General features: G+C 44.2%; 1 protein-coding gene across 1 annotated transcript in view; it reads right to left on the bottom strand.

Annotated features, from left to right (window-relative positions):
- DNAH14 (dynein axonemal heavy chain 14) overlaps positions 1-16,999 on the bottom strand; it is a 605,515-nt gene that overhangs the window by 463,238 nt on the left and 125,278 nt on the right. The window contains exons 11-13 of the mRNA XM_075925276.2: positions 4,182-4,313; positions 3,660-3,916; positions 2,852-3,029 (exon numbers count right to left, since the gene is read on the bottom strand). Of these exons, the coding sequence (XP_075781391.2) occupies positions 2,852-3,029; positions 3,660-3,916; positions 4,182-4,313 (567 nt within the window). The remainder of the gene's footprint in view (positions 1-2,851; positions 3,030-3,659; positions 3,917-4,181; positions 4,314-16,999) is intronic.

Genomic DNA, 16,999 nt, shown 5'->3' with positions numbered 1-16,999 from the left:
ATAAGGACTAGCTATCAGATGTGAATTTTATTACCAATTCTGTCCTTGATTTGAACAAGTCACTTTCTGAGCCTAATTTGTTTCTTAAATTTATAATGGTAGTACTTATCCACTTTTATGGGTCTGTTTAGAACCTCAGATGCTTAAGATGTTTATTTCATATGAAATTAAATAAAGAAAAGTAACACTACCTTTAGAGTACATGTATTACCATTCTAACAACTCAAGCTGGTAAACATACCAAAAAGGGGCATACGGCAAATAGCTATATAAATAAATCAGAGACATGGCCATTAAATAAAAGTCTAAAAAAGATGCACAGCTTTAAGATGCTAACTGAATCTATAAGTCAACTAGAAATAGTCACACTCTCCTTGAAAATAGTAATATAATATTTACTGGCACTGGAAAGGAGAGTAAAAGGCATATACACTTTCTCTGGGGAATGTTTAGGATCCATGACATGCAAATGAAACAGAGATCTGTAAAACAATGAGCGAGAGAACTTGTCCAGAATCCAACTGAAGGCCAAATAAATTAAACAGAAACCACGGCAAAGTTCTTCCACTTTTAACCCATTTACTATATATTAACTAGTGACACAGAATTTTTAAAAAATCATTAAGATAGGAGTTTGCAGATATCTATAACACTTAAAAAAACCACTGTTAAAAGAATCCTTTCCTTTCTTATCTTAAGCCATTAACACCTATGTAAACTTTGTCTGAAATTTAATCATGCATAAGTCATGAGCTAGGCCTTTTGTTCCAGTATTCAAAAGAAGACTAAAAGCTTTTAACCAAGCTGAAATTTTGGCACCACGAAAACAACCTACCCCAGCCCAGGAGAGGTTCCTATGTCTGCAGCCCAACTAGGGCTGCTATGCTGAGACAGACAGGGTTTAATTCTTGCTGCCTGAAGCCCAGATGGAAGCAAGTTAAGACACTCCAAACAAACTGCCCTCTGTCTCCACCTCATTGCACAGATGCCAGCACTAACCCACCCCGTATTTCCCCCACCTACACCTGCACAATCTGCTCCCTCTCTCCCAGACCAAGAAACTAAAGGAGCATGCTGGGTTTCCTCACAGGAAGCTGCAGACAAACCCAGCTGCTGTAATCACAACTCTAATCAAACCTCTCCTCTCACAGACATGCACTTACTGCACACTCCTAACTCCCCTCCCCTCTGGCCCCTCCTATCCCAGACATGTACTTACTCCCTCCTCCTTATGTCCTCTCCCCTACCAGCAAGCTCATTGTCTGGAGCAGAGAGATTCTGATGCAGAGGGCACGAGGAAGCTCCCTGTACAGCAGCCCTAAACCTCTGGGCAGGGCTCAATTACCAACTGTATGGTCACCCTGCCATACAGCTAACAGGGAACTTAGGTTATAACTACCAAAGGAGCAATGTGGGGGAAGAGTAGAAGCTTCATTGATAACCAAGTGGAATCAATAGTTCTAGTACCAAATACTTTGATATGAATGGTACCAGCTCAGTACTAGTCAACGTACAAGGTACTTTCTTCCCTGAGAGTAAGATGGATCAGAGCCACAAGTGCTCCAAGAGCCCTTTTTGGGTCCACTGTTTTCTACTGAGCTCAAAGTCCTAGGAGTTTTCAATGATGTACCCAGGCAAGGGAACAGTGCTACTTTTCTCCAGTCATCTGAAGGTCTATCTGCCAGAGGACAAGTACCTCAGTGAACATATGAAACTGTAGCTGCTGAAGTACTTCAAAAGATGTTGTGCTTCACTTGATCCGTTTCAGGCTGGCTGGGATCATTAGACTGGATGTATGTGACTCTCCATACACTGTCCTCTCAGACAAGCCTCCCTGGGTTTTGCATTATCTAGAGAAGCATGTACAACAAGCACATGTCCCTAACAGGACCTTCACCTAAGCCATTATTAGATCAGGCATCTAATATGCCCATCATTAGTAGGTATAACTACCTTGCATGACTAGTAGTTGTGTAAGTCCCCAAGTTTTAACATGGCTAAGTCAATACTGGAGTACCACTTTAGAAACAAAATAACAAATCTTCTATTAAAAGACATCAAACGAAATAATATATACTGTAATTCCTCATTTATAGATGCATTTCTGAAAATGTCTGTGCTAAGCGAAAACGTGCTATGTGGGGGTCAATTTTCCCATTCAAAATAATGGAAAAGGTGAGGGTTGAATTTAAGATGGTGGTGGCAAAGCCAATTTTTTGTTAGTGCTGGGTCGTCAACGTCAACATTAGATATCTAGCAACACAAGATAACTAGCAACACAAGTTGCCATGGTTTGTTAAAAAACAAAGAAACACGTGAGTGGAGGAGCGCTGTGACCACATGTATTCATCCGCTCATGCGTATTACTACTGTTTTTACCAACTTATACCTCCACGCCAAGTAGTTCGCCACTTGATTATTTTGGTGTTATTTCGGGTACAGTCGTTTTATTTGAAAAACGTTCCCTGAAAAAAAATGGTGCTATTGCGAAAATGTGTTAAGCAGGCACGTGTTAAACGAGTAATTACTGTACTAACGACTACACTAACAAGTATGTACACAAGAAAAGCTACTGATGAGCACAGGAAAACAGTGAGCACAAGGTGTCATTTGAAGCTCACATTTTTAGCAACAGGTGGTCAGACGGAAATACAAGATAGATGGGATAACCCTGTCCTTTATGTCCACTGTTAGATGAATGAGGTCACTCATGGAGCGTGCACCACCTTGATGGGTATTGATCAATAGAATCCTCCAGCTCAAGTGCACTCAGAAGCACACATATTTACAGTGGAATATGTATGTCAAGCACTCAAAGAAAATTCCTATTTTTGGAGGCTTGTCCATTTACCTTGTCAATGTCAGCTACAGTAAATATTTCAGGTTTTAAAAGCCTGTCCACCCTTGAATGGCAAGATGGTTCTTCAGATGCTCTCTCAAAATCTCCAATTAATTCTTTATCTGCTCCTACAAAATTGTATTCTGCATCAAACAGTCCAGATGGTCTCATAAGAATGTTCTTATAAATTCTGGATTAGCAAAATGAATCAAAGAAAACTAAATTGTTTTTTACAGATTAAGCAGAAAACAATTATTTATTATCTTTCAATACTAAAGCATCCTCATTAAAATATTTGTAACATTTTTTTAAGTAAATATCTATTTTTCAGGTAAACTTATGTTAGATCGGTGATACTTATTCTCAGCATTTCAGGAGTCAAATTAGCAATCAACTTTACTCAAAAAAAGCCACAGTGCTGTGAGAATTTATATCTGGGCCCTAAATAGAGAAGAAATCCAAGGACAGGTAAAGAGCAGAGCATTGGAACCAAGAGGGGCATACTGCACAACCTCCAAATCTGGCAGCCTACTCTCGCTGGAGCTCTTGAGCTCCTTCCCAGGCCTGGGTCTAAGACTCATGGATCTGCCACTTACTATACTGATGTCTCCATTAATAATAATATTAAGAGTCAAATCTCAGTATCCACACATAAGCAAATCATGTGTGCAGAGGCCCTGAAAGCTATGTAGATGAAATTGATGGTCCACAAACACCATATAAAAGTGGAACAAAATAAAAAATTACATTACTTTCAGAAAATACAATGAAATTAAAATGATTTAGATCAGTTCTCAAAACTAATAGTAAAAGAAACAACCTTATAAGGTTTTCATTCTTCTTTTCATCTGGATTGGTCACATCGTTGGAACCCTTAAATAACTCTAATAGCAATTGAACAGCATTGTGCACTAGTTTACGGAGCAGTTCTTGGAAGATCTTGTCCACTAGCTGAAGAAATTTTGAAAAGCGTTTCATCATTTGACGCCATTCACTTATCTTAGCATATTTTGGATTTTCTTCCTTGTGAGTTGGCACAGACTGAAAAAGACTTTGAGCTCCCTTCATTTCTGCCACCTGTAATGTTAGTAAAAATAAATTCAGACAAGTATGCTTTAAATCCCTTCTATATCACATTCATCACATTTTGTAACAGTCCACTTTTTTAAACTATTTTTCTGCATTTTTAAGTAACGCTTCTGTTTAATTTTTTGTTTGCATACAGAGGTACCTTCTCTTCTAATATTGCACATGCCTAATAGTTTTTTAATAGAAATTGAATAGGAAAAAAATCAGGATAAAACCAGAAAAGTAAAAATAGCAAAAGATCTTCAGTTATTACCTTTAAAAAAGTACTTTGAATGGCCTTAATGACTTTCTCTCTGAAAGCCTGTAGCTGATGAAGTGCTTCTTTATTCTGTTGATACTGCTCCTCACAAAACTCATCCAAAGAATATGTGCGAGATCTGTCCACCTAAAGTAACGAATGAATATCATGAGCAGTGAAAGAGAACCTAGCAGTTAGACACGAGCTCATTTGTCACTCTAACCCATCCTCCAAGAGAACACTAAGCCCCCAAATGAAAAAGGAATACAAGAGAAAGAACAACTGTCAGGGTGTGTCTAGACTACAGACTACAGTTTTGTCGACAAAACTATACCTGCGTCTACATTGCCGCTGAGTTCTGCCGCTGAGTTCAGGTCCTGGTGTGGTCTTGCTGTATTTGTGGCTTGCAATTCCCACTGAGTGATCTCCAGGCTGGGGGAGACAACCGTTGTGAAAGGTGCCTGCTGGTGGAATCTCTCAGGCAGCAGGTGGGAGAGCTACAGGAGGAGGTGGCCAGGCTGAGGAGCATTCGAAGCCATGAGGAATTCCTGGACAGTATTCCTGTGGAGTCCACGGAGGTCGCTGTCCTAGGATGTGGGACTGTTGACCAGCCACTTATGGAGGAGGCAGTGGTGGAGGGTGAGCACTGGCAGCTGGTTACTTCCGGCAGCAGGCAGTGTTCCACCCCTGCTCCTAACCCTCCCACTGTGTTACATAACCGTTACACTTTACTTTCAGCAGGAGACAAGGAGTCACCCCCCACAGTGGAGGAGAACAGGCCTTGCACCACCAAGGTTGAGCAGTCTCCTGACACCACTGCGAGGAGGAAACGTAGGGTAGTGGTGGTTGGAGACTCTCTTCTGAGGGGAACGGAGGCACCCATCTGTCGCCCTGACAGCTCATCTCGAGAGGTATGCTGTCTGCCAGGGGCCCGTATCCGAGATTTACGGAGGCATTGTCGAGGATTATCCGGCCCTCTGACTACTACCCCATGCTACTCATCCACGTGGGCACAAATGATACTGCCAGGTGTGACACTGAGCGGATCAAGTGTGACTACAGGGCTTTGGGAGTACTGGTGAAGGAGTTTGGAGCGCAGGTGGTATTCTCTTCTATCCTTCCTGTCAAAGGTAGGGGCCCGGGCAGAGAGAGGTGCATCCTGGAGGTGAATGCCTGGCTGCGACGATGGTGTCGCCAGGAGGGATTCGGCTTCCTTGATCACGGGGTGCTCTTCCAGGAAAGACTGCTAGGCGGAGATGGAGTTCACCTTTCCATGAGCGGGAAGGCCTTGTTTGGACACAGACTGGCTAACCTTGTGAGGAGGGCTTTAAACTAGGTTTGTCGGGGGCAGGTGAGCAAAGCCCACAGGTAAGTGCTGCATGTGCGGGACTGGGAGATGGGTGGGAAATGGGGGGGACTACGGCCTATAATGGCAAGGAGAAAGGAGGGTCAGGGCACAACAGGGAGGCAAGATCAAATCAGTATCTTAGATGCCTATATACAAATGCGAGAAGTATGGGTAATAAGCAGGAAGAACTGGAATTGCTAACCAATAAATACAACTATGATATCATTGGTATTACAGAAACCTGGTGGGATGGGACGCATGATTGGAATGTTGGTATGGAAGGGTACGGCTTGCTCAGGAAGGACAGACAGGGAAAAAAGGGAGGAGGGGTTGCTTTGTATATTAAAAATGTACACACTTGGACTGAAGTGGAGATGAACGTAGGAGATAGCTGTGTAGAGAGTCTCTGGGTTAAGCTAAAAGGGGTAAAAAACGAGGGTGATATCATGCTAGGAGTCTACTACAGGCCACCTAGCCAGGTGGAAGAGGTGGATGAGGCCTTTTTTAAACAATTAACAAAACTATCCAAAGCCCAAGATTTGGTGGTGATGGGGGACTTCAACTATCCAGACATATGTTGGGAAACTAACACAGCGAGGCACAGGCTATCCAATAAGTTTCTGGACTGCATTGGAGACAACTTTCTGTTTCAGAAGGTTGAAAAAGCTACCAGAGGAGAAGCTGTTCTGGATTTGGTTTTAACAAATAGGGAGGAACTAGTTGAGAACTTGAAAGTGGAAGACAGTATAGGGGACAGTGATCACGAAATAATAGAGTTCATGATCTTAAGGAAAGGTAGAAGGGAGACCAGCACAATTGAGGTAATGGATTTCAGGAAGGCAGATTTTGATAAGCTCAGAGAACTTGTAGGTAAGGTCCCATGGGAAGCAAGACTGAAGGGAAAAACAACTGAGGAGAGTTGGAAGTATTTCAAAGGGACGTTGTTAAGGGCCCAAAAGCAAACAATTCCGCTGTGTAGGAAAGATAGAAAATATGGCAAAAGACCAGCTTGGCTTAACAAGGAGATCTTGCACGGTCTCAAAATAAAAAAAGGAGTCATATAAAAAATGGAAACTAGGACAACTAACAAAGGATGAATATAGGCAAGCAACACGGGAATGCAGGGGCAAGATTAGAAAGGCAAAGGGACAAAATGAGATCAAACTAGCTACAGGCATAAAGGGAAACAAGAAGACCTTTTATAAATACATTAAAAGCAAGAGGAAGACCAAGGACAGGGTAGGCCCACTGCTTAGTGAGGAGGGAGAAGCAGTAACAGGAAACTTGGAAATGGCGGAGATGCTCAATGACTTCTTTGTTTCGGTATTCACCGAGAAGTCTGGAGGTGTGCCTAACGTAGTGAATACAAGCAGAGAGAGGGTAAGTTTAGAAGATAGGATACACAAAGAACAAGTTAAAAATCACTTAGGAAAGTTAGATGTCAGCAAGTCACCAGGTCCTGATGAAATGTATCCCAGGATACTCAAGGAGCTGATAGAGGAGGTACCTGAGCCTTTAGCTATGATCTTTGAAAAATCATGGCAGACAGGGGAGATTCCAGAAGACTGGAAAAGGGCAAATATTGTGCCCATCTATAAAAAGGGGAATAAGAACAACCCAGGAAACTATAGACCGGTCAGTTTAACGTCTGTCCCAGGGAAGATAATGGAGCAGGTAATTAAGGAAATCATATGCAAACACTTGGAAGGTAATAAAGTGATAGGGAATAGCCAGCATGGGTTTGTGAAGAACAAGTCATGCCAAACTAATCTGATAGCTTTCTTTGATAAGATAACGAGCCTTGTGGATAAGGGAGAAGCGGTGGATGTCATATACCTAGACTTTAGTAAGGCATTTGATACGGTCTCGCATGATATTCTTATTGATAAACTAGGCAAATATAACTTAGATAGGGCCACGATAAGGTGGGTGCATAATTGGCTGGATAACCGTAGTCAGAGAGTTGTTGTTAACGGTTCTAAATCCTGCTGGAAAGGGATAACAAGTGGAGTTCCTCAAGGGTCTGTTTTGGGACCCGTACTGTTCAATGTCTTCATCAATGATGTAGATATTGGGATAGAGAGTACGCTTATTAAGTTTGCAGATGATACCAAACTGGGTGGGGTTGCGACTTCTTTGGAGGATAGGGACATAATTCAAAATGACCTTAGCAAGTTAGAGAAATGGTCAGAGGTAAACAGGATGAGGTTTAATAAAGAGAAATGCAAAGTGCTCCACTTAGGAAGGAACAATCAGTTCCATACATACAAGATGGGAAGCTACTGTCTAGGAAGGAGCATGGCAGAAAGGGATCTAGGGGTCATAGTGGACCACAAGTTGAATATGAGTCAACAGTGTGATGCTGTTGCAAAAAAAGCAAATATGATTCTAGGTTGTATCAACAGGTGTGTTGTAAGCAAAACTCATGAAGTCATTCTGCCGCTCTACTCTGCACTAGTTAGGCCTCAGCTGGAGTACTGTGTCCAGTTCTGGGCGCCACATTTCAAGAAAGATGTGGAGAAATTGGAAAGGGTACAGAGAAGAGCGACAAGAATGATTAAAGGTCTAGAGAACATGACCTATGAAGCCAGGCTTCATGAACTGGGCTTGTTTAGTTTGGAAAAAAGAAGATTAAGGGGGGACATGATAGCGGTTTTCAAATATCTAAAAGGGTGTCACAAGGAGGAAGGAGAAAATTTGTTCCTCTTGGTTTCTGAGGACAGGACAAGGAGTAATGGGCTTAAACTGCAGCAGGGGAGGTTTAGATTGGACATTAGGAAAAAATTCCTAACTGTCAGGATGGTCAAATATTGGAATAAATTGCCAAGGGAGGTGGTGGAATCTCCCTCTCTGGAGATATTTAAGAACAGGTTAGATAGACATCTGTCAGGGATGGTGTAGATGGAGCTTGGTCCTGCCTTGAGGGCGGGGGACTGGACTCGATGACCTCTCGAGGTCCCTTCCAGTCCTATTATTCTATGATTCTATGATTATTGAATCTACACTGTCCTTTTCGTCTACACTGTCATGTCGACAAAGCAACTTGCTTTGTCGACAGAACTGGATGTAGTCTAGATGCTCTTTGTCGACAGAAGCTTTGTCAACAGTATTTGTCGACAGAACTTCTGTCGACAAAAGCCTGTAATCTAGACATACCCTCAGAGTGCAAGCCCCTACATGGAAGAATAGTTCGAGATGACAGAAAAGTGCAATGTAGACAAGGGTAGAGTTACATAAAGCATGAAATGTGAAGACAATGAATTTAAATTCAATGCAGGGCTGTGAGGACAGTGAGTTGAATACAAGAAATCCATAATCAGTAAAGAAATTTAAACAGGGAGTGAATTTGTGTGTGACAGAAACATATAATGGTTAGAGCAAAATGGAAGAAAAAAAGAAGTTAACTGATAGTAACTGATGTTGTTCAAGCTGTGCTTTCAATACCTATGACATTCATGGTATTTTTTTCTTCCTAGAAATTTGCTACAGTCCACACATGCTCACTGAATACACCCATCCTGCCTCACCTTCCCAGAGGACATAAAGCAGGGGTGGGGAATCTTTCTCGGGTCCAAAGGAAAATCAGTCAGATGCACAAAAGTGAGATGCACAAAAACAAAACAAACCAACCAACACTCTCACCAGTGTGGCCCCCAATTCAGAAGCCCTCTGTGCCAAACCCTAGGACCTAGCCTAATAGATTTGGTGGTGTCCCCTAGACTCTGGGGTACAGCAAAAAATGAGTTCAGTGTATGGGAGGGAGCTGCTAAGAAGCAGGCTTGGAGTGTAAGGTCTGGGCGGGAGGGAGGATGCAGGAGGGAGTTGGTGATTGAGGACTATCAGAGGGTGGTAGGGTATAGGAGCAGGAGGGGGAGAGCTGGGCAGAAAGGGATGGAAATTGGGGAAGAGGGTCAGAAGGGGAATTGAGGAAGGGGGGTCAGGAGCGAAGTGGGAATACATGGTCTAGGGGTGCAGGACTGTGCTGGGGTGGGGGATCTGGAGGAAGGTAGGGAGTCTGGGTGGGAGGTAGGGTGCAGGAGTGTACTGGGGATGGGGAGGGGGGTCAGAAGTGGGGAAAGGGGTCAAAAGTGCAGAGGGACTTGGGGGATGAGTTCAGGAGTGGGAGGTAAGGTGCAGGAGGAGGTTGGGGTAGTGGGTCGGGTGGGAAGTTATGTGCAGGAGCGCAGAGCCGGCTTTAGGAAGTGCGGGGCCCAATTCAAACCGTTTTGGCAGGGCCCCACCACCCAGGATTTTTTGGTGAACAAAAACAAACAAAAAAAACCCACCCACACAACAAACCACACCCACACACAAATATCACATCAGAAGTAGATCTGATCAAAATGTATATCAATATAGTTGAACATTTAAAAAAAAAGATCCTTTATCATGCAAAATTTTACACAAAATTAAATGAGTTGCCTAAAGCGTAGGTCAAATATTTTCAATTGCAAACTATCCAATTTTTTCAATAAAGTTTAAAGTTTGATTTTTAAAAAGTTACCAGAGCGTATTGCAGTTTTCTGTTACATTGATTTACTTTTTAAATAGAAAAAATGGAGTCTTTGTTAAGAAAGTGTCAGTTGTGTGGTCAAATTCCAGTCCTTAGTGATCCAGTCTACACAAGATTTTATCAATGATTTTTGCTTAAGCGATCACTGAGACAAGGACTCTCAACTGATTCTAGTCAGCTCTGCCTTTAAGTACTAGATGTAAAGCATCAGATATAATTCAGGACTCCCAAATAGACTCTACACCACCAGAAATAAAACCTATTTCCATCTTCTGTGACTTTCAGTTAGCTGTGACACACTATCGTCTGCTTAGTGTTCAAGTTATGGTAGACCCTAAGACAGGTCATATTAAGTTTAGGTCTTTTACCTTTTAATCATACAATATGGATAACAACATTTCATTCTCCCGGCTCTAAGTCTTAAGTGAATTTCAACCCAAAAGAGCCAAAATTGATCACCTTGACACAGCAAGTGTGTCTACTGATCTCTGTGGCAAAGTAGGTTGTCTATATAAATAAGATCTGCTGGTGAAGCCTTTTCCTACAGTTGATTAACAGATTGCAGTAGATAGCTCATTCAGACCACAGCCTGATAATAGTTAGTCACCCTGATCAGTCATTAACCATAGTCATGGACTCACCCTACTCTCCATTGTCTCTATGATTCTCTGAGGACCTGTGACAAAAAAGGAGGGTGGAAAGGGAACCTGAAGGGAAAGACCTCTAAATTCACCAATCAAGGAGCAGTATTGCCAACCCAAAAATCACAAGGAACACCTACACAAAGTTATGAGAATGGTCTACAAATCATAAGATTTTTTTAAAAATAAAACATGTTGGATTTTTATTGGCCTTTTGTTTCTTGAGTATTTAGGGTTCACATTTTAAAGCTTTCCTCCTTAGCTATAAGGCCCAGAAGTATAGAGAACTTTTTTAAATGAAAGCTGAGATTCCTACATAATCAATTGACTCCAGGCTTTTAGAAAAACACCAAAAGTTTTGAGACTCATAGTAAAACAATGGAGGAATTCTTGTGAACCCATGCTTTGCCCACAGTATAAATTTAAAAAAAATATATCTTCTCCACTAAACATCCTAATGAGATACTGCAAATGGTGAACTGAATTCAACAGCTCCTGATATGAACAGGTATCAACCTAGTTTTTCATATTTTAGATGGGTTACCAGGAATCATACATGACAATATGAAATCTTTCCACTCTCAAGTCAGTCAGCATATTCACAAAGTACCTATAATTTTGATCCATGCATTTATTGGATAGTGAAAGAGAAAGGAGGGGAATTAGTGTAGATAATGTTCAAATTAAAAAAAAAAAAAAAAAAAAAAAAGCCTGAAGGAATTAGGACTGGGCTCCTACATCTCACGTTCAGAACTGACTAGGACACTTATGACCAGATTTTCAAAGGTGTGTAAAGATCAGATAGATATCTTTGAAGATCCGAGTTGGCAACTGTCTCTTTAGGAGCTTAATTACCTCTGAAAATCTGAGCTTAGATTTCGAAGTCCAATTTTCAAAAATGACTTTAGTCACTCAAGTGCTTTTGAAAATGTTAACTGGGGGCCTAAAGAGACAAAAATAGACAAAATGCAGGAGATATGGTATTCCTTTTAAAAAGTGACATCTATTTTTAACTAAATTTTATATTATTTTTCTCCCAGGGGCAACGGACCCCTCCGGTCCCCTCAATATACCACTGTCCACCCCCCCCCCCCCCCGCAGATATATCATCTTATGCATGTGCAAGATTTGTGAGAGCCGTCCCATGAATCTGCAGTTAGTGTCTGTGGCGCCTGCTTCTGGGTAATGTCTCAATGCTGCCACATTCACCTTCAAAGAGGGGGCTTCCCAAAGCAGGCCCATGCTTCAGACCCCCAAGGCATCCACAGGTCCAGTCTCCTTTCAATGGGCCCACTTCCCAGGGCTCATTGATCTTGGATCTGGCTTCCATCCCCTCTCCAACCTTTGCAACTGCCCAGAGGTGCTCACCTTCCGCCTTATCCATTCCCACCTTATTCACCCCACAGGGACAGTCTCTGCCTCACTTGTCCTAGGGACCATTCTACCAAGACATAATACAAAGTTTCCACGTAAAAGGACTTACTACAAAGCTAAAAACTTCAATGAGAGAATGATTAATACAGAGACATGTCTATATCTGCTGCAGGGAGACACTTCTGCCTGCCTCTACCCCTCTCCCCTAGAGTCTACAGCCCCATTGCAAAGTGGAGGAGTGGAAGAAAAGAGGCTGAGGCCCATCAACGGGACTGAAGCAGTCATGAGCAAGCCATGCCCGGGAGCCATTCTCCTGTCCATTGCTGGTGCAGTGTTGCTTCAGGCATGCTGAAATGCAGTCACCTCTAGGGTGGGCTGGACATCTGTTTAACACATGCACAAGGTTTCAGGCAGGGGGCAGTGTGGGCTGCCTTCCTGCAGAGCCTCCATCAGAACTACTGTGCCCTCCTGGCTTAGGAAAAGAATAAACAGGAGGATTGGAAATTAACCCGCCCAGTCTCACATACCCTAGGCAGGGAATGAGCCATCTATCCTAGGCCCCAGCTAGAGTATCATGTCCAGTTCTGGGCGCCACATTTCAGGAAACGTGGAAAAACTGGAGAAAGTCCAGAGAAGATCAACACAAATGATGAAAGGTCTAGAGAACATGAGACATGAGGCAAGCCTGAAGAAATTGGCCTTGTTTACCTTGGAAAAGAGAAGACCGAAAATGGACATGAGAGCAGCTTTCAAGTATCTAAGGGTATGTCTACACTGCCACCCTAGTTTGAACTAGGGTGGTTAATGTAGGCATTCAAACTTGCAAATGAAGCCTGGGATTTAAATATCCCAGGCTTTATTTGCATGTTCCCGGGCGCTGCCATTTTTAAATGTCCTGTAGTTCGAACTACCTGCCCGCGGCTACACACAGCATGGACTAGATAGTTCGAATTAAAGCTCCTAAATCAAACTACCGTTATTCCTCCTGCAAGGGAGGTTTAGGTTGGACATTAGGAAAAACTTCCTGCCTATCAGGGTGGTTCAACACTGAAATAAATTGCCTAGGGAGATTGTGGAATCTCCATCACTGGAGATATTTAAGACCAGGTTAGACAGACACCTGTCAGGGATGAGCTAGGGCAACTCAACCTTGGAAGCCCCAGAGGCCACACTGATAGTTACAGAACATGCTGAGGGCCTCAACTTTAGTGTGGTTCCATACGCAAGTAAATACATACAAATAGCTTCTCTCACACTGACAGGCATGAATACAAAGATTAAGGCAAGACTACACAACACACAGGCCCCATTTAAGTCAGTTCTGCTGATATTAATAAAATGCAATATTTACCCAATTTCTACTCATGTGACAGCACTTTTCATGAGCAATGACAGTCCAAGAATGTAACTACTAAAACACATATCAACAGAAGATCATTACACTGACTACTTTTTTGTTTTGGCTCCCATTTGCTGGCCACGTGTTGATCCCCACATAAACCCAAACTGCACTGCTGGGCGCAAACAAACTGGCCGTGGGCAGCATACCAAGTTATTAATAAACATTTTATAAACCTTTACCTTTTATCTCCCCTGGTGCCTGCTGCCTCCCAACTCCTCACCCTCCTCTGCTGTCCTGACTCCTGCCCTTCTCACTGCCCTCAGCCCTCCTGAGACCTGCCCCCCTCCACCAGCCATTCTTGCCCCCCGTACCCACTCCTCCAGTAGCCCCATTCTGATCATGTGATCTACCCCTCCTCATCCCTTCTTCTAACACCTCCCTCTACACACCTTGCCTCTCTCCTCTGGTGCTGGTCCCTCCCCTGCAGATGTTTGCCCTTCTGCTTCATCGCAGAATCCCCTGGCACCTGCACCTTCCCTTAGCCCTGCACCCTCCTGGTACCTCCCCCTTCCCTTACTGCCCCTGCCCCCTTTGCCCTCTTTTTCCTGATGCCCACCCCCTCACCACTCTCTGCCCTGTTCCCCTCCTGCCCCTCTGTGCCCTCACACATGACTTGTTCCATCCCCACCTTTTCAAGCCCACCCCTTCTTTCAAGCCTTCTCCCAGCACCTCCCCCTTCCCCTGTAGCCCCCAATGCCCTTCCCCTCTCCTCTCCTTTCCCAGCATCACCCTGTCCCCCCTCCCACTGACACTTCCCCTCCTGCCCTTTTCCTGCACTTGGCCCCCTGGCATTTGTCTCTCCTCCAATCTGTCTCTTGATGCCTTCTCCTTTCTTCCCCCTCCCCCCAAGCCCCTCTGCCCAAGCATCTTCCCCTCTCCCTCCCTCTTTCCTTCTGCCAAAGCCCCTTCCCCCCCTTCTTTTGCTCCCCCTACCCCTCCTCCCCCGCCCCTTCCCTACCTTCTGCCTTCCATGTTGTGGGGCTGGAGTCTGTGCTCAGGCCCTGGAGTCCAAACCTGGAGGCAGCCCTGCAATGTGCCTCCGAGGAGTTTTAAAATCCTGGGCCATGACTTCACGTCATGCCCGGGCGTCCTCCCCGCCCACCTGTAATGCACATGGCAGCAGCAGCAGCCAGCTAGGGGGAGCCGCGCTGAGCTGCGCACAGCAGGGATGGTCTGGGGCCAAGGAAGACGCTGTGGGGGTGGGGTGGGAGGACGCATGGGGAGACCGGTGGGAGAGGCGGGGGGTCCAGGGCCTGCTCCATGCAGAACCGGGTGAGAGACCCAGCTCCACATATTGCTGGAGCAGGGCCCCCGGCTCTGTAACTTGCCAGCACTTCTGGGTTCAGGGGCATGGGGCCTGATTCAGTCAAATCGGCTTAAGGCCAGCCTTGCAGGAGCAGGCTGTGCTTATCTGGTGCAGCTCCCCAGAGACATATATGGCTTTCTGTCCCCCGCTGTTCACAGGCATTGCCCCCTGCTTCTCCTATTGGCTGTGATTATAGCCCGGGGGGGGCCCGCATGTAGAGCCACATTCTCCTCCCCGCCAGGAAAAGCCCATGAGTTGGATACTTCCCCAGCTTGTATGACTCTAGCCTGTGAGGCTCAGAGCTTCTCCCACCCTGAAGCAAACACCTAGTGCTAGTGCTCCAACCCTGTGAGTTGGACCACAGGGAGACTGCGGGACTGGAGCACCAGTGTGGGCTCCCCAATGCTGGTAGGATAGCTTCGAGCCTCGGGGACCAGATCCAGGCAAGCTAAGGCAAGGAATGGGGGTTCTCCACCCCTGACAAAGGGACAGGATAGACCAACTGCCACTGAGATCCTTCACCAGCCAAAATTTTATATGGACTTTGAATTGTGGGAAAGGAGGACAGGTCATGGAATACACAGCATCATAGAATCCTAGAACTGGAAGGGACCTCAAGAGGTCATCAAGTCTAGTCCTCTGCCTTCACGGCAGGACCAAACACTGTCTATATCATCCTCAATAGATGTCTATCCAACCTGCTCTTAGATATGTGATGGAGATTCCACAATTCCCCTAGGCAATTTATTCCAATGTTTAACCACCCTGACAGTTAGGAAGTTTTTCCCAATCTCCAACCTAAACCTCCCTAACTGCAATTTAAGCCCATTGCTTTTTGTCAGAGTCCAAGGAGAATCATCAGAGTCCAAGGAGAACAATTTTTCTCCTTCCTTCTTGTAATACCCTATCTTATCCCTTCTCAGTTTTCTCTTTTCCAAATTAAACAAGCCCAGTTCTTTCAATCTTCCCTCATAGGTCATGTTTTCTAGATCTTTAATCATTTTTGTTGCTCTTCTCTGGACCTTCTCCAATTTATCCATGTCTTTCTTGAATTGTGGTGCCCAGATCTGGACACAATACCCCAATTGAGGCCTAATCAGTGCAGAGTAGAGCAGAAGAATGACTTCTCATGTCTTGCTCACAACATTCCTGTTAATGCATCCCAGAATCAGGTTTGGTTTTTTGCAACAGTGACACACTGTTGACTCATGTTTAACTTGTGGTCCACTAGGACCCCTAGATCCTTTTCTGCAGTACTCCTTCCTGGACAATCATTTCTCATTCTGTGTGCGTGAAACTGATGGTTCCTTCCTAAGTAGAGTACTTTGCCATTCTCCTTATTAAATTTTATCCTGTTTACCTCAGACCATTTCTCTAGTTTGTCCATATCATTTGAATTTTGACCCTATTCTCCAGAGCACTTGAAACCCATCCCATCTTGGTATCATCTGCGAACTTAATAACCATACTCTCTATGCCAATACCTAAACTGTTGACGAAGATATTGAACAGAACCAGTCCCAAAACAGACCCTTGTGGAATCGCATTTGTTATACCTGTAATCCTCTTTTTCATCCCTGGGTTACTCGGGGGCAAGTCACACTCACAGATGTGTCTCGGCACCTGATGGTTTTAACATAAAAAGGAGCTCCTGAGTCCCCCAGTAGTAATGTTGTTTAGTTGGGGATTCACTGTCCACCCTCTTGCTGCAGTCCCTTGCTCATAAAGAATATACAATGGCAGTGCCTCCATCTGGCTGGCCCTGTACACACTTAATGGTGTGCTTTAGGAGCCTCCAGGAATAAAATTATTCCAGCAATAATCTGGATCTAACTCCAGGACAACAAATATAAATAACATACACCTAATAGATTACATTAGAATGAACACACCTTTACTTAACTTAAAGAAGCAGGGTTTAACAGATTAACACTGAATAAATGCGATTAAAGTACACAGAAGTAATAGGAACTTATCTAGCTGGCATTTGCACTGCCACCATTTATCCCACCCCAGAATGTGCACTACTCTGGATTCAGAGTCCCAGACACTCGCTTGTGTAGGCGCGCTTCAAGGTATGCAGCTTGTGTGGATACAGCACTGTGCAGGTTGTGTGTGTGTTGGTCCAAGCTGAGCAGCCAGCTACAAAATCCCTCTGCCACTGGAGCAGGCTCCACCAAATGCCAGCAGCTCTGGTTCACTGGGGTGGACACATTGCCTCTTTGGACCCAGAGTCAGTCTATATCTCT

This window comes from Pelodiscus sinensis, chromosome 3 (assembly GCF_052426305.1).
Source record: "Pelodiscus sinensis isolate ZL-2025 chromosome 3, ASM5242630v1, whole genome shotgun sequence".
Lineage (NCBI taxonomy): Eukaryota > Metazoa > Chordata > Testudines > Trionychidae > Pelodiscus > Pelodiscus sinensis.
Note: the sequence above shows the minus strand (reverse complement) of the source record. Positions and strands in the feature narration are given on the sequence as shown.